The following is an 18,262-nucleotide window of genomic DNA, read 5'->3' as shown; positions in this document are numbered from 1 at the left end:
CCAATAGAGGGGCAATAGACCTCTATTGCCTCCCAATAGACGAATATTGCCCCAATAGTCTATTGCCCCCAATAGACGTTTCGATTACCTAAATGGGAACTAATCTTATTAAAATTACACAAATAAAACTTTGATTAAAGAAAAAAAACGAGGTGATTACATCAATTCAAAACGTCTATTGCCCCCCAATAGACCTTTATTACTTTCTAATCTTTTCTACATAATATTATTGGTCAACAATAATGTTGAATGAATACTATATTAGCTAAAACTATATTTGAACAGATGCAATTCCTTGCCAAAAAACCCAAAACAAAAATACCTTTCAAGAAAAAAAAAAAAAAAAAACAAAAATAGAACAACAAATTCGGCTCTAGCAAAGCCGAAGTTCATAGGGGACTTTCGTCGAATATATGGTGGGCAGACTTGAAAGCCGCATTGTGGCAAAAACCAAATATTCAGCGTCCCTATATCAATCCATGTATAATGCAACCTAACAATTCACACACAAATTCCATTATCAAACAACCTCGATTTCAAAGAAGGAATAAGCAAAATGAGCAGAGAGAGACGGACCAGCCGAAGTCATTGCCAAACGATGCCGTGTTGCTACCTTCAGAGGGGAAAAGGAACTGGAACTGATGATGACGAAAAGAGGCGATGGCGGCGAGCTTCATCTTCTGGCGGTAGAAGTCAGTGTTGACGGGGAGGTGGTAGTAGTCCATGGAGTTTCTTCGCGGCCACCGACCGAGCCATTTGGCGTCGCCGGTGCTGCGGGAGGCCTTAAGAGCCTTGGCTTCGTCTGAGAAGCGGTGTATCAGGTGCAACAAGAGAATGTTCGCCGCCGCATTACGGAGGAGGAGGGAGGCGAGTAAGGGAAGGAGAAGGAGGAGAGATCGGCGAGCCGTCATGGCGACTCGGAGTGAGAGAGCTCAGAGCATGTAAGATCTAGAGAGAGAAAGTAGAGAGAGAGAGAGAAAGGTAAACTTGGAGGGGAAGAAGACGGGAATTGAAGAAGCCAGAGAGAGAGAATCGGTGTCCGCAGAGAGAGAAGATAGAGTGGCAGGGTTGTAAATCTTTAATTGGATTGAGGGTAAAATGGTCATTTTCTGTTAAATTGTGTATGTGGGAACAAAAATTTGTTGCTGGGGTAAGTGAGACAATTTTTGTTCATTTTGGTGCTTTGGGTCAAAGACCCTTTATAAAAATAATATAAAAAAACATGAGTTTTGTCGGTTGATGGCCATCAGCCCTGGATCTTCATAATTTTCAAGGTCATTTGGGAGCAAATTAACATGAATTAGTGCTTTTGGTTTATGTTTCGGATGACATGATTGAATTTTATGTTTTAAAAATTAAGTCGTTCTAATTTGAACATTCATGAGACTACTTCAAGTGGATTAGACATAGCTTGATAGAGTAGTCTCATGGGTGTCCAAATCGCGATGAGTAGATTTCTTAAACATAAAATTTGATTATATCATCTTCAACATAACCCAAAAGATTAATTCATACCATACTGTGTAACAACTAACAAGTTTCATTTATAGTAATAAACCAAACCCTAAGCGCCGCCTAGTTTCCTTGTGCGATGCCGCTAAGCCTCCATGCACAACACCAATCCCCACTGTCATGTGGCAGGGAAACGTCCTCGTATGGAATTGCAAAGGAATTACAAACCAAGAAACGTAGCGTGCTGTCGTTGATATGGTCCAATTGAAGCGCCCTCAGTTAATCTTCCTTGCCGAAACCCCCTAGCTTCACCAAAACTAATTAATTCCCTCACTAATCGTTTAGGTTTTGCTGACAATATTTGTTTCCCTCACGAGAAGGAATCCCAGGGCATTGCACTGTTATGGAGTGCTGAGTTACAGGTTAATATCCGTACCTCCTATCCACATCATATTGACGCTGAGGTGGGTGAACACGGTGCCCATGATTCTTGGCGTTTCACCAGGATTTATGGTGTAGCTTCCAGAGCTTATCGCAATAGAACTCGGAACTTGATAGAAACCCTAGCAAATAAAGTTTGCTCTCTACCTTGGCTTATGGCAGGAGATTTCAATGAGTTGATGTGGCAATCTGATAAATTAGGCGGCCCGCCTCGAGCTGCTCCTCCAATGGCTCGTTTTAGACGCACAATGGTCCCTGCAGGCTTGACAAATATGTGTTATGTGGGCTGCAAGTATACATGGTCTAACAAATTCACAAAGGAAAGGTTAGATCGTGGATTTCAGTCTGTACCATGGAGAGATCTATACCCTTATAGCAGAGCAGTAACATTACCTCCTTCTGATTCTGACCGTCTTCCCTTACTTGTGGAAGTAAGGGCAGAAAGCAATCAACCTAATAGAGCGGGGAGGCGCTTCCGTTTTGAGGAAAGTTGGCATGGTAATGAAATGTGCATGGAGATCATCCAACGCAACTGGGCAGCACCTTTAACGGGTAATGTGTTGCAGCAGCTAGACACTAAAATCGGTGCTGCAGGTAAGCAACTAATGCAGTGACATTGTGTGGAGTTTCAGAAACAGAAAAGTGAACTCTGTGAACTACAGGGTAAACTATATGATATCATGAAGCAGCCTTTTTCACCTTGGCAGTATGAGGAGCAAAGATCCCTTCATGTTCAGCAAAGCCATTTACTTTCACTCCAAGAAAAATACTGGAGACAAAGGTCGAGGGCAATTTGGATAAAAGAGGGTGACCGTAATTCTGCATATTTTCATAGGAAAGCATCAAACAGGAAGAGTCGCAACTCCATAAAGGGCCTCAATAATGAGGCAAGGGAATGGCAGAAAGATCCAGCTGAAATTAAAAGGATGCTCTTGAATTACTATAACAACATTTTTACCACAGAAGGAGTTGATGACGAGCCTATTTCAGAAATATTCAGAGCCACTCCAATGAAGGTTACTGCCCTTATGAATGAGGACTTAAACATGTCGTACTTTGATGAAGAAATTAAAGATGCTTTATTTCAAATGCATCCATCCAAAAGCCCCGCCCCCGATGGTATGTCTCCATTCTTTTTTCAGAAATATTGGCACGTTGTGGGTCTTGATGTATGTATTGCTATCCGTAACTTCTTAGAGAAAGGTGATATCTGGGAAGAGTCGAACTTTACACACTTATGTCTCATTTCGAAAATAAAAAATCCTACTGATGCATCTCATTTTAGACCTATAGCTCTTTGCAATGTCATTTACAGAACCAGTTCCAAAGTCATTGCCAATAGATTGAAGCAATGGTTGCCTGACATTATATCTCCGCTTCAAAGTGCTTATGTACTTGGAAGATTGATTTCAGACAATACTCTTGTTGCCACTGAGGTGGCACATTTTATGTACAAGCTGAGAACTCAAGAAGAAGGCTTTTTCTCCCTTAAGCTAGATATAAGCAAGGCTTATGATCGCCTTGAATGGCCCTTTCTACAAGCCATGTTAACAAAACTAGGGTTTGCATCGAAATGGATCCATATGGTGATGAGCTGTGTAAAGTCTGTTAGCTATTCCATTCTAGTTTATGGAGAGTCCACTACGAAAGTGAAGCCAACAAGAGGTATTAGACAAGGTGATCCACTCTCACCCTACCTCTTTATTCTGTGTACTGAAGGGTTGATTGCGTTAATAACCCAAGCTGTTGACTCGGGAGCTCTCAAAGGTTTGAAGATGTGCCGCAAGCTCCCATCTGCATCACCTATTTTTTGCAGATGATAGTTTTCTCTTTGGTGTAGCCACCTTGAATGAATGTCTTACAATTAAAGAAATTTTGAATACCTATGCAAGAGCTTCTGGCCAGAAAATTAATTTTCAGAAAAGCAGTGTGGTTTTCAGCAGAAACGTGCCGAATAGCCTCCAAGCAGAATTAGCTTAGATTTTAGAAGTGAAGTTTGTAGATGAGCATGACCGTTATTTAGGTCTCTCTCTGAGAGTTGGAAAATCTAAAACTCAGATTTTTCAATACATCAAAGAAAAATTAGAGAAGAAGTTGGTGAATTGGAAGGCCAAGATTCTCAGTTGTGCAGGTAAAGAGATTTTGATTAAAGCAGTAGCTCAAACCATGCCTTTGTATGCTATGAACTGCTATCTTTTGCCTAAAGGTTTATGTGATGACATACATCAGCTTTGTGAGTCTTTCTTTTGGGGAGACACTGATGAGAAAAAAAGAATCCATTGGAGGAGTTGGGAAAAACTTTGTCTTACTAAGCAGGAAGGTGGAATGGGGTTTAAGAACATCTACGCTTATAACTTGGCTATGTTAGCAAAACAGGGATGGAGGCTTGTTACCAATCCTCACTCCCTCATTGCTAAGTTGTACAAAGCTAGATACTTCCCACATGATTCCTTTTGGGAAGCAGAGTTAGGGGATGCACCGTCATTTTCATCGAGAAGTATCCTTGGAGGCAGGCCGGTTTTGAAAGCAGGTATCCGATGGAGAATTAGGGATGGTTCTGAGGTACATATATGGAATGATAATTGGGTGCCAAACTATCCATAATACATGATTCAGAGGCCTGAAAATACAACTCTAGATAGGGTTGCATACTTAATAAATTCTTATGATCGTTCCTGGAATTATGGGGCAGTGTATACCTATTTTCATCCTCAGGTTGCTGCACAGATTCTAAAGATCCCTCTTAGCAGAGGTGCGATGCAAGATAAACTTTTGTGGAGCATGGAGAAGAGGGGTTTCTTTATGGTTAAAAGTGCTTATTGGGTGGCTAGGGAGCAAGTACTTGGTAATGTCTTAACTACAACTTCGAATGGTGATCCATTTAGAGACTTATGGAGGAGACTGTGGAAAGCAAATGTCCCTAGCAAAGTTCACATCTGTGTTTGGCGTGCATGTAGCAATCTGCTGCCCACAAGAGACCGCCTGCTTACTAAAGGATACATGGGAGAAGTCAACTGCATGCTATGCACTCATAGACTTGAAGACACAGCCCACATTTTTTCTTTGAGTCTTAAGGCTGAGACCTTCGAGAAACTCATGATGATCATATGGGCGCTGTGGAAGAATAGAAATCTAAAATTATGGGAAAATAGGTCACAAACTGCAACTGATATGCTCTTTCTTTGTTTAACCTGGCTTGAAGAGTTTCAAAAGACCAGAAAGCCTACTGTCTTGCCGGTTAAACAGATACGACAGAAGTGGAAGCATGCTGCTGCCAATAGAGTAAAAATCAATGTTGACGGTGCTTTTTTAGAGCAGATACCACATGGAGGAATTGGGGGAATAATGCGGGACTCAAACAGCCAGTTCATTGCTGCTTTTACTCAACCGATGCAACATGTTACTTCTGTAGAGCATGTGGAACTATTAGCCATTAGGGCTGGTATTGACCTAGCCAAACAGCTGCAACTACACCAAGCAACCATTGAATCTGATTGCCTGCAAGCAGTTCAAGAGATTGCATATGTAGATTATCAGTCCTTGGACTTTGGAAGTGTCATTGACGACATTCGAGTTGGGATGATGGACATTCAGGGGTACAAATCTGTTTTGCGCCTAGAACGAGCAACAAAGTTGCTCACAGACTAGCCAATATGGCTTTTGATTCAGGTCAACATGAAACTTGGTTTGGTTCTATTCGAAATTGTAATCTGGACATTGTACAACAGGAGACTCATCCTCCTATTTGATCTTTGAATAAAATCTCGTTTTCCTAAAAAAAAAAAAAAGATTAATTCATACCTATAAAATGATGAAGAGTGGTGATGAACCAACAAAACTCATGTTTTTTTGTCTGTTTTTATACATATATTCTAAATATTAATTTTATTCTTACATTTAACTGAAAAATTAATAAAAGTACCAAAAAGTCAAATGAAACCTAAGTTCATGTATCACATTGTCCTCTTTTGAACATCATGTACTAAAGTGTTCAATTGACCATACCTCAAATACCATACAAGGAATTTACCTTTTTTTATTTATTTTATCAACTGAATAAACTTAGTTAATAAAGCTTAATCAATTATAATGATAGATGTTAATGTGGCCTCGTTAAAAACTATACTTAATCAAAGCAGTTAAAAAAGTGTATCACTCCTCCGACATCAAGTCCGACTATCAACAACTAAAATGTCTTGTCTGATATGTTTGTGTATTATTATAATTGGTGAACTTTTGGAGCTTCAATTTTAGTTTAGCATACTATATGCTTTTATTTTATTTTCTTCAAAAGGACCTAGTTTACTGTTTACCCAATAACCATTTCCTTATTTGAAAATCATTGAATGCAAATTAAATTTACTGACTAAATTCAGTTTATTACCTTGAACTTTACATCAAAAATATGTCAATCATTTATGTTTTAATTTCTTCAACAACACTCTTATTCTTATCAATTTGATCAGTCTAGTCCAATATGTCAATTTAACGAGGCTCAAAAAGGCCTCTTTTGATGATGTGGGGTGGCTTGAGATTAAATAATAATGGTCCCAAAACGAAACCAAAACCCTAGATTTGCCAATTGGATCTAAATTTGGGATTTCAACAACACTTAACGGTCAAAATTGATGGATCGAATAGACTGATTAAATCAGTAAGCATCGGGGTGTTGCTAATGAAATTAAAACATCACATGCTGACATGAGTTTCGGTATAAAATCGAGGATAGAAAAAAGAAAAATAATAAAACGCGGGATAGCAGACACACTCCATGAGATGCGGCACCTAGTCTCCCTCCGTCACAACTCCACCATGCCCTCGCGCTCTCTCTCTGTTAGTCTCTCTCTCTCTCTCTCTCTCTCTTATTTGTGGCTTCTGCCCGAATATTTCTAATGATGTTGGGCATCTTTTTCACCTCTCTTTGCTTCTACTTTGTTTTCTGGTCGTGTATATCTGCTTTTACTTTATGCTTTGTTGAGTTTTGTGACAAGACTTGGAAACAAGGAAACCCAGTTATCTTGTTCCGTTGCAACTTGAGAGGTTCCTTTATTTAAATGTGGCTGATGGGTTCAGGACAATATGCAACACTGTTAACACATTGAAACAGGGGCATGAGTTTTTGAGGTCACAGTCAAAGAGAAATTCATATTTGCTTTCAGTAATGTTCTTGCTTTGAGCTCAACCAGTTGGGCTTTTACGTCATGGCTGATTCTCAGTTGTTAATGGGCATTCCACATTGTGTCTCGTAATTTTAAAGTCATTGTTTGTTTTGTAGGGTTGATCATCCCTGATGCTTGCTCATGCAACCACTCACCTCAAGTGTGAGATACTTAGAGTTTCAAGCTTCCATCATTTCCCAACTGCCCATTTGTTTATTGATAGGACATTGAGCTCGAGTCGTGTGCCAGCTTTTACAATCACAAGTCATCTTAACAGACCTAGTAAGTTTCTCTTATTGATGCGTTTGATAAGTTAGTCATATAGACTCTTTAATTTGGAGACTACTTCTCAATAACTTCTGATTGTCTGAGTTATACGCAATGATGGGTTAAACCCTGGAGGTTGAAGACCCTATTGTTTTTTCATTCTCACAAAAATTGTCACCCTCTAGTTGTTGGAGAAGTCATCATTGCGTAGGATGGAAGGGTTTAACCTTGACTTTCTGAACGTCTTTCCTATATTCTAGCAAATTCCGTGGACATCTAGTCCTCTGTGTTATTCTTCGTTTGAGTCTTTAAATAAAAGCACCCGTGTCTTATCTGAAAAAATTTAAGAACTTCTTGAGTGGCTTAATGTGTAGGTTATAGATTCAGAATGATGTCATCTCAAGTTATGGAACAAATGCAAAGCAATGTGGTTGTCAAAGAGCACTCAGAGGACCTACCTCTTACATCGTCTTATGAATCTGCCATGGAAGCACTTTCCTCTCTCATTATAAGTAAAAGACGTGGAGATGGATCATCTGTTGGTGGTAAATATGAAAAATTGGAGAGGATGACAATGTATCTCAAGGTATGATGCTGACAAAACGATTAGCACAGCATGCTCTGAGTAGTTAGTTAACAATTTGATTTACTGTTCTGAGGTTGAAATGCTGGATGATTGTTCTTACAGATACTAGACTTGGAGAAAGACATAGGAGGACTCAGAATTATTCATGTAGCTGGAACCAAGGGAAAGGTGTTTCTTCTTACCATAAACTATATATGCTTGATAAATCAGACTTAGACTTTCAGACACTTATCACTATTCTTTGAAATATATTATGATATCAAACCGTCATAATGCCATTTACTAATAAGGTCCTCAAACAAGGACATGTTTCTTACCTGTTAGATCAGATATGAACAGCCAACACACAGAGTCAGCAATGCATCTCTATATCTAATGCTATAATTTGAAAACATCCTTATTAGATCCGTGCATATGTGTTTATATTTTTAATGCAATTGAATTATGCAATTCTGTACATGTATAGTTGCTTTAAAAGGGTTCAAGGTGTCTGACATGATTAAAATGGAAAATGTTTTTGTAGTTTAGTACCTGCTTCTCTCTCTCTCTCTCACATTCTGTTTTGGTTTTGCGGATTTGCATATAAGGGTTCAACATGCACATTCTGTGAAGCTATTTTACGGCAGTGTGGTTTTCGGACAGGACTGTTCACTTCTCCTCACCTGATTGATGTGAGAGAAAGATTTCGTATAAATGGGTTAGTATTTTAACACACAACTCAGCTATATGGATTATCTTTTGCTTGTAAACATTTGATACACACACACACACACACACAAATCTCACTCACTCTCTCTCTCTCTCTCTCTCTATCACTATCTCTTTCTCTCAATAAGAATTGGTGTTCTAAACTAATTGGTGGTAGCAAGCCTCTAGTCCTTAGAGTTTCCCAAATTTGAAGAGTAAGAGCACCTAAATTTTCCATGAGTAGATAGTCTATTTGTACCTCATTTGTTTTGGCACAACCCCTTGCGGAAAAGAGTCTCATTAATTATTATACTGGAATGCATTTTCTTATTGAATCTTTGAAATATGGGCAACATCAGGAATTAGTCTTAAATTATACCTATTTGGAAGGTTCAAATATAATGTTTGTGAAACAAAACCAATTGGATGTTTATCATAATTCGCTAATAACAAGTCAATCTCTAATTTTGAGGTCTGAGTCTCACTTTATACTGCATGTGTAGGTTGGAGATAAGTGAAGATAAGTTTCTGCAGTACTTTTGGAATTGTTGGTATCAACTAGAGGTATCTCTTTTGCTTCTCTATGTTATCATTCAGAAATTTCAGACCAAATAGAAAAAAAAATGAAAAAGAGAAATAATAGTATTCTAATTTACCTTTAAGATATAGTTGTTCGAAATTGTATAGAGGTTCTTAACTTTTTGTTCAAGGCTCTACCCCAGCATGGTTCCTGAGTACCTTCATTAGTGTTTGGTTGGTTGTTCCATATTTCATGTAGCTTATAGTAAGAATTATTGTTCCATACTGTAAATGAGTTTCTATTCGAGTGTAATACTTGGGTGAGGTTCATTCAAATTTTTGTTGTTTTGTTTGTTTTTGGTGGATTCAGTTTTATTATTACCATTTGAAAAGATTAAAAACTGTTCCTGGTAGTCATCATATAGGCATCACTTTGGGTAGAACTGTTCATATTCATTGAATCTCAAGATGTGAATATCTGGTGATATTCTTTTGGGTAGTTTCTTTCATCTCAAAAAGAAAATATCACCATTATTTGGATGTTGCTAGTTCCTTACGGGGTCTGGCATCGCATGTGAACTTTGTTCACTACACTGAGAGCTTTGGTGTGCATTTCAACTTGATGGAGAAAATGTCCCAAGAAAATGCTGTGCTGTTTCAATTGCAGCATTAGTATAAATAATAAAGTTTTATAATTTATCAGGTCAGGGTTATTATATTTCAAATTGGGAGGATTTAGAATCATCAAACTGATGTGTCAGCTTGGTTTTTAATAGGTTTGAATATGCATTACATGGTCTTTTAGTTTTTTTAACGCTTCACATCATACTACATAGAAACTCATGCAGTGATCGTTTATCTACTTGTAGATGTCAATTTGTGATTTGAAGCTTGAATTTGCAGGAAAAGATTACGGAAGACTTGCCAATGCCTCCATTTTTTCAGTTCCTCATTTTGTTGGCTTTCAAAGTTTTTATTTGTGAACAGGTAAGTCATGCTGCAACAATTTTGTCCGCATTGTGTTTTGGTTAATTATCTGTTTTCTTTCATAACAAATCAATTCACACTTCCATGGATCCGCACATAGAATAGTCCTCAGGTCTATTCCTCCTCTCCCTTAATTTTTTATTCCATAATAGTCATCCAATGGTATAATGAATTTCTTTCTCTTGGATTTTTTCCTTTTTATTTCCTAAGAAAAGATTACAAAATCTCCAGAGTCTGATAATCAGGTCGTCTGTGCCTGCTAGATGGTGCTTTGCTTTTGATGTAGGACAACAGTAAGACAAAAGCACATAGTGATACTTGGAATCACTATGGCCACCGTTGACATCTAAAGAGGTGTATTCAAATCAATCTGAAGAAATTTGAAAATTCCAGCAGCACACTATAGTGGTCTTGGAATCACTCTAACTGAACTGATAGCCTCCTTTATAGAGTTATTGGTACCTGAATCATTTTCAGATGACCAAAATAATACACTAGAAACTTTTACAAGACAGTACTGGTGACACCTTAAATATTGACTAGATGAGAAACAAAGGAACCTGAAATACATGTGCAATTTGATATTAAAACATAAATTAGTAGAAAAACTCTTTAAGTATATAGTGCTTGGTACTTGGATGATTATATTTATTACAATTTAAACTTGGTTCCTGCATCAGCTCTTCGTAGAATTTTCTATTTTACTGTCAATGTCATTACTGTCCTAGATATTCTGTTAGAAGAGTCAGTGGTGTTCTTCTGGTCAGGGAAACTGATGCAGGGCAGAGCAACAGTCGGTGAGAATCTGATTATGGTGCATTGGGGAATGACGAGAGATTAAGAAAGCAGAGAGGGTTTTAGCTGTAGAAGGGGAAAATAGAACAAGGGAGGTTAGGGAAGAGAACTCAGGCACCAAGCCTTTCAATAAAATTTGAGTTTATATTATTCCAAATCTGATTTGGGATTCACAATAGGTAGCCATATTTATAGGCTTAAAATACATAATCCATAGATTCTTAGAAAACCAAACGACTCAATTAAAGACTTATTAATAACAAGACCCTTGAATACTCACCCTAACACTTAAATGGACTCCTAAAAGCACTAGACTCATAAATACTCTTCATAAAATTGAAAAATGACTCTTGCAAGACCCTTAAACTACCAAGTAGACTTTATTTGGACCAAAATAGGCTGGGCTTAGTCTTAGGCTGCCAAAGAGGATATTTCTTTTTAACCAAGTTGCGGCTGCTGCATTAGAAACCTTGTTCAATAACTGTTGGATCTCGATCCAAGGGTGGAAGGGAAATTAAAATTAACTCAAACTAAAACATATTTCTTTCTACCCCTGAATCTGCACTAAATGGATTTGTTGACAATATTGACCAGGGTTTCTTTTGGTTGGTAACTGATCAAGAGAACATTATTGATGTCAGGAAATGTTCTGCTGCCTGCTTATGAGCTAGTTTTCCTAATCTCCCAATCGTCCTACATTTCTCCCTTCCCTGTGGTCTTCAAGCAGTTTAACTATATGTCTGTAGTAGCCAATTCATATTCTTTGTCAAATATCTGTTTTAGTGTGTGGTACGGTCAGTTTGATACACACTGTTCCATTAATTCTTGTTAGCAAAAGATTTTGAGATCAATAATTACATGACCTAGGGACTGTTTGGGATTGCTTCTGAAAATGCCTAAAAGCGGTTTTCAAATTGGGGAAAAACATTTGTATGAGGAAGCAGTCTCACCCAAGACAAACTCTTTATATATATATATATATATATATTGCAATTTATTATTATTATTTTTAATTAAAGTTTGTTATTAATCCAAAGTTGGTTTTGGGTATCCCAAAAGCAATTCCAAATGGGCCCATAGTACTAAAGGGTGCTGTTTTTGAAACGCGGTAACAATACATCTGATAATTAACTAATTTCTCTACTCCTGCTTGTGTGATTCTCATCTTATTCGTAATTATTAGGCATACATAAACGAGAGGAAGTGTATGGATTCTCTTCAGCTTGATATAATTTTTTTTTTTTTGTTGGTCACGTGCTTGATATAACTTGTTGGATCTATTTTTTCCCTGCTAAGCTTATGGAATTGGTGGTACATGAACAATCTATTGCAATTTGTATTTGGTGCTCCTTGACCTTCATTATTTACTTTTATTTCTTCCTCCAATCTCTGATATATTCATATATTAAGACTAATAATATTATCATTTTATAGGTTGATGTTGTGATTGTTGAAGTTGGTCTTGGGGGAAAAAGAGATTCAACAAATGTGGTATGCTTTACGAAATTATATAAATTATTTTAAGTGAATTCAAATGTCAAAACTGTTTTATGCTGCTTTAGAAACCCAGGATCATATTAACAAAGAGTAGAACTTCAGCATTCTCTTAATTTTTGCTAAAGGGGATGTAAATATTAAGAGGAAAGATTGTAGTAGTTATGAAGTTACTGGTAATCATGCAGATCAAAGAACCTATTGTTTGTGGCATTACTTCTTTGGGAATGGACCACATGGAGGCATTGGGTGCGTCCATTTGACTCATCAACTAGTTTCTTTTTGGCTTTGTTTTCTTGTAGATATTTGTAATTTTATACTGAAGTATTTGCAAGTTATATTATTGTCATCAGTTTCCCATGTAGTTATCAGCTCCAGCTTTTACTTTTCTGTTCCCTCTATTTTAGCACTAAAATGGTGATCAGATATATGGATGCTAAATTCTAGTGTTATGATTCATGCAGGAAATACTCTTGGGCAGATAGCTTTCCACAAAGCTGGAATATTGAAGGTGTAAACATAAGCAGCTCGAAGTAAATGGATATGATTTACTTTGATTATTAGTTATTTATTGCAACACTTCTGTTTCGGATTCAAATTGGCAGTTTTGATATTTTCTGAATTGGGTTGATGTCTTCCCTGCTCCTGAAGCCTCATGTTCCTGCGTTCGTGGCACCCCAACTTTCTGAAGCAATGGATGTTATCCAGGAGGTGGCTCGTGGACTTATGGTAAACCATCTTTCACATGTCCATTATGCAGAGGTCATATTTGCTGTACTAACCTTTTTCATGGGCAAAACAAAACAAAAATGGCCATTTTATGATTGAGTCTTAATCCACTATGTTTGTCTGATCAGAGATTATATAAAAGCCTTTCTGGTGGCCAGTTCTTATGGACAAGGGCCCCATTTTTACATTGAAGTTTATAAGTTTTTCTTTTGGTTATTATTATTATTATTATTTTTCATTTTATACTTCAATTGGATTAAGTTCAGCAACAAATCTGGTATCAGAATGTTTTCTCACTGCAGTTTTCATGTGAATCAAATTTGATTTAACTGATGGGACAGCTTTCATGTGATCTCATTCACAATATAAGAGTGTTTTAACATGGAAATCAAAAATTCATAGCAGCAAAAATGCAGTTCTTAGTGGATATTTCCGTCCTTGTCATGAATTTGAAATGAATCTTCGGTAACCAGAAGTTTGCTTGTTGTCTTTGAGAGTTCTAATAGGGGTGATCATTTATAAATTAATAACTATAGTCCAATGCATACCCATGTTCCCACAAAGAAGAACATTTCGTTTGTTAGCTGCATCATGATTTCATCTGTCTTCACCGATCATAGGTTCCATTGGAGGTAGTGGCACCACTTGACTGTAAACAGATGGATGGGAAACTCAGCTTGGCTGGTGACCACCAGTTCATTAATGCTGGTCTTGCTGTTTCCCTTTCTAAATGTTGGCTTCAAAGAACAGGAAATTGGGAAAAACTATTTGGAAGGCAAGATATATTGGAAGATAAATTACCAGAGGCATTTTGTAGGGGCCTTTCAACTGCATATCTTTCTGGGAGAGCTGAAATTGTTTATGATACTTCCTCGAAGTCTTTCAGTTCATCAAAAGTGTCTGAATGTTCTAGTGGAGATCTGGTTTTCTATTTGGACGGAGCTCATAGTCCTGAGAGCATGGAGGTTTGTGGTAGATGGTTTTCTACTGCCATCAAGGCAAACGAGAAAACATCATCTTGTTCTAGAGTTAAAGATAGGGAGCAGGTTTGGAGTAATGGTCACGTCCAGCATGGAACAGAGGAAATGGTGGAGTCTACAACAATATCAAAGCAGGTAAGATCAACACAAGCAGCAATTTGTACTTCTAGCGGTAAATGCCTTAAATTTGACAACATGGATAGCTATATCAATCAATAATCCACTTACGGATTCTCATCTACAGTTAGATTATGATTGATCTAATAATTGGTCCCTTACTCCCTTTATAATGATTATACCTTGTAGATTCTTTTATTCAATTGCATGGAGGTTAGAGACCCTCAAGTATTGCTTCCACGGCTTGTAAGTACATGTGCTTCTTCAGGTACTGCTGATTCAAATGCAATTAATTAGACAACCCTCTTCCTCTTCATATTTCTGTACTCAATGTTTATTAACTAGTTATTTTCTTTAAGAAGTTCTGATATATTGGTGTTTAACTGCTACTCTTCCTAATATTGTGCCGACTAGTGAACATTGATGGGGTTTTGGGTTAGGGCAGTGGTAGCCGGCAATTGGTTATCTGTCAAAAAGAAAGGAGCAATTGCTGGTCTACTTTTGGATCTTGCATATGATACCATTATCCTAAACCCTATTAAATTATAACAACATAATACAACAAAGACTTGATGCTATCAAGGATTAGCTACTTAAGTTTTATTTTATCTTTTACTATATTTTTTATGGTTCGTATTTATATTTTTTCCTATCTTTACTTTTATTTTATTTTCCGCTTTCATATACATATGCAACCTTTTGGTCGCAACCAACAGACCATAGAAACCTCATCTTACTATTGCTAACTTTTGGTTGCATTAATGAAATGTAATGAGAATGGGGTAATGTGTCCAGGGTTCAGATTTCTGGGTTTGGAGCCCAGGTTCAAGGGAGTTCCTGGTGTCTGGTGTTTTAGAGTTGGCTAGTTCATATGTGTATATGATTTTGAGACTTTGATACTGATGCTTTCAGGATTGGTTATAATCTTTCTCAGGTAGTCATTTCTCGAAGGCCCTTTTTGTCCCAGGTATGTCAACTCATAACAAAGTTACTTCCGCTGCCTCAGCCATTCCTGCAGATTCCTTTAGTAGGGACCTGGCTTGGCAATTCGACCTCCAGAGACTTTGGGAGAAGTTGATGCATGGGAAGGGTATATACATTTCCTTAAAAGTTTGAATTTCATGTTAATTGGTTATTTACCTTGTTGTTTGTTTATTAAGATGCTGGGAATTAATTAACAAAGCATATTACTACACATGTTTATACCTTTTTTATTTTTTTTTATTTTTTTTATTATACACTTGCAGACACACAGTCTTGAGTCATGACCATTAAAGATGGCTGTTTCTCCTTTGATACTTTACAATGCAATAAATGATGCCATCATGAGTAACTTTTTGCCTGGTCTTATAATTTGGTAAAATAAGTGCCATAAATCTGTCTTATGTGGTCCTGTTGTTATTAACTCAGAGGTTACTGAACCATCCTGAGTCCTGACCCAGTTTCTCTTTCTGTATTTTGTATATATGGGTTCAAGTTATGCATGCATTGGAGAATAATACCTTGGTCATCTGTTGATTACCAATCTATTGAATGCAGTGTTTCTTGTTCACATGCAGAAGTGGATGATGTTATTGACATGGAATCAAAGATGGATGCTGCAGCAATTCTACCTCATGAGTTCCTTTATGAGGATGCTTCTAATTGCAGTCCTGTAGGCAATCATTTTACTTGCAGTGCAGTAATCCCTTCACTGCCTTTAGCAATAAATTGGCTCAGAGATTGTGTGAAAGCAAATCCTGCTGTTCGAATCCAGGTAAAATTACTTCAATAGAATTTGTTTCTTTCATTAAGTTCCTCAAGCTCTACTATCTTACATGATATATATCAGCATACGATTCATTGGATTTAGAATTAGAAGAATTTGAACACTGAATGATGCATATGTTTCTTCCTTCGCCGTTATTTGGTCTTCCCACTCTTATGTCCTAATATGAATTTCCAAGAAATGAATATAAGCATGTTTTCCACCCATATTCCTTTCTGATTTGTTAATTTTTTGTCAAGACTTTAGTAAATGGTATATACTGGAGAAGTTTTCTGGATGTGATATTCATGCTTTTGACAAATTTCTTATTTATATCATGATATCCTATGATTAATTTTCCCCCTAAAATTATGTTTAGCTGGAGTGGTCCTAATCCTTTGTATACATTCACAATAAGAATAACATCTAAATGCTTACTATGGATCTACAGGTTCTTGTAACTGGGTCACTGCATTTGGTCGGGGATGTACTGAAGCTGTTGAGGAAGTGATACATACATACAACTATACTGTCCTTGTCCAAAAAAGAAAAGAAAAAGAAAATACAACTACACTGTCAATATGTCTTTATCAAAACATTCTTGAACTTTGTTTGACTTGATTCGTTTACGGTTTTACCCACGTTGTTGAAGGAGCAAGGCTCATCATTCACTTCAACCCAGTATGCCTATGTGTCATATTTCTTTTCTTGTAATATTAGAAAAAGGAAGAAAGAAAAAAAAATAATAAAGATTTGTTCAGTATTGCCGGCTTCCATCCTCAATATCTTCATGAATTTGCCGGATTGTGTTATTATTATAATACGGTTATTGTGCGGTCTTCTCAGTATTTGTCATGCATTTGGTTTATAGGAAAAAAAAAAAAAGAAAGATGGAAAGAGCCTATAATGTTTAGTTTTCTCGGGTAACATGAAGGGGATTGAACATTGCGAGTGTTTCTATTGGGACCTTTAAATCTGCTCACTTAACCTCATTTTATTATGAATTATTAAATGACATATATAGCTTATTATATTAGATTGCATTTTTATTATTTTCCTTATCTATTTTCATTTTCCAATTTCACTACATACTCATTAAAGCATTCATATATATTTAGTTTTAATTACTATGATTAAGAATTTATGATCATGAGACATAAGGATGTATGATATACATGTTGAACGCATATTGGTGAAAGAGAACAAAATAAATCATATTATGACCTAAATCTAAGTCTTCATTATATTTGTAAAAAATAAAAAATAAAAAAAGGTAGCAGTTAAATTAAACTAAAAAAATATGTAAATTTTTTTTTTTTTTTTTTGAGGTAGAAGAGGTCAGCCTTATTGAAAAATTGGAAAGTTACATATGATAACAGTCAGCTGCAATAGCAGCTAATAAGAATGAAGGAGGAGAAAAATAAAAACATTCTTGTACTAGAGAACTAGCGTGCGCAGCCATTAGGTGTGTGACCTTGTTGGCATCTCTTCTAGTGTGAGTGATCTGCAAATTGGGAGTTGAAGCCAATATGGAGGTCAGATCCTCATAGATACGACCCAGAAAGAAAGTGTTAAACCCTTCAGAGCTAGATAGTTGTTGTTGCACCATCTCAGAATCAATTTCTAATACAGCAGGTAACAAATTCTGAGCCAAGGCAAACTCAATTGCCATCTTACATGCCAAAACCTCTGCATGTTCTGGCGAAATTAATATGTAAATAATTAATCATGAGGTACATAAAATAGAGAAAAAAAATAATAAAAACAAACAATTATGGAAGCATTAAAACTCATCTTTAATGTTTGGAACATTCTATTTATAAGCAAGGTTAAGTTAGGTATTTGAAAGAGGTTTAAATAGTAAATTTTACTTTTCAAAAAGCAAATAGAAGGTGTAAAGAGCATCGGAGGTCAAATGAGAAAATATGGAGGTCCCAATAAAAAAACTCTTAAACCTTTTACCTAGCCTAATTTTAACCTACTGCTCCTGATTGATAGACAGTGATAAACATAGTCCTTGATTTATTGTTATATTGATATGGTCCAAACTCAACTACTTATCAGGTTTTATTCAATTACATTGATATTGTCCCAACTTAACTGTGATGCCCCGGAAATTCGTATTTATTTTCCGAGAATTATCCGGAATCTAAATTATGGTTATTGGACGGTTTCGTGGCTCGTGGATGGAGCGGAAGTGTTTCGGACGAATTTCTATTCGAAAGTATGACTTTTAGGGGGGTTGCCAAAGGTTGACTTTTTATTCGTTGGGATTCTCCGAAAACTTCCTTCACGAAAGTTG

The 18,262-nt window shown here is 36.7% G+C and overlaps 1 protein-coding gene across 5 annotated transcripts; it reads left to right on the top strand.

Moving 5' to 3' along the window:
* The first annotated feature begins 6,570 nt into the window (after positions 1-6,570).
* Positions 6,571-16,720, top strand: LOC112194857 (folylpolyglutamate synthase). 5 transcript variants are annotated; one of them, XM_040517156.1, is made up of 17 exons: positions 6,667-6,726; positions 6,967-7,051; positions 7,169-7,334; positions 7,694-7,905; positions 8,008-8,073; positions 8,493-8,602; positions 9,096-9,156; positions 10,015-10,098; positions 12,328-12,384; positions 12,576-12,636; positions 12,852-12,898; positions 13,039-13,116; positions 13,737-14,231; positions 14,403-14,481; positions 15,148-15,303; positions 15,773-15,969; positions 16,412-16,720. In XM_040517156.1, exons 3-17 carry the CDS (start codon positions 7,184-7,186, stop codon positions 16,469-16,471), a joined length of 1,914 nt encoding a protein of 637 aa, XP_040373090.1. In that variant the 5' UTR covers positions 6,667-6,726; positions 6,967-7,051; positions 7,169-7,183; the 3' UTR covers positions 16,472-16,720. The 5 variants fall into 5 exon arrangements, 4 of the variants coding, with proteins under 4 accessions (XP_024190868.1, XP_024190870.1, XP_024190871.1 ...); XR_002934169.2 differs by lacking the exon at positions 6,967-7,051 and having other exon boundaries at positions 6,571-6,726; positions 15,753-15,969; XM_024335100.2 differs by lacking the exon at positions 6,967-7,051 and having other exon boundaries at positions 6,571-6,726.
* The last annotated feature ends 1,542 nt before the right edge of the window (positions 16,721-18,262 follow it).

Source organism: Rosa chinensis, chromosome 3, assembly GCF_002994745.2.
Source record: "Rosa chinensis cultivar Old Blush chromosome 3, RchiOBHm-V2, whole genome shotgun sequence".
NCBI lineage: Eukaryota > Viridiplantae > Streptophyta > Magnoliopsida > Rosales > Rosaceae > Rosa > Rosa chinensis.
The sequence above is the reverse complement of the archived record's forward strand: the minus strand, read 5'-3'. Positions and strand labels throughout refer to the sequence as shown.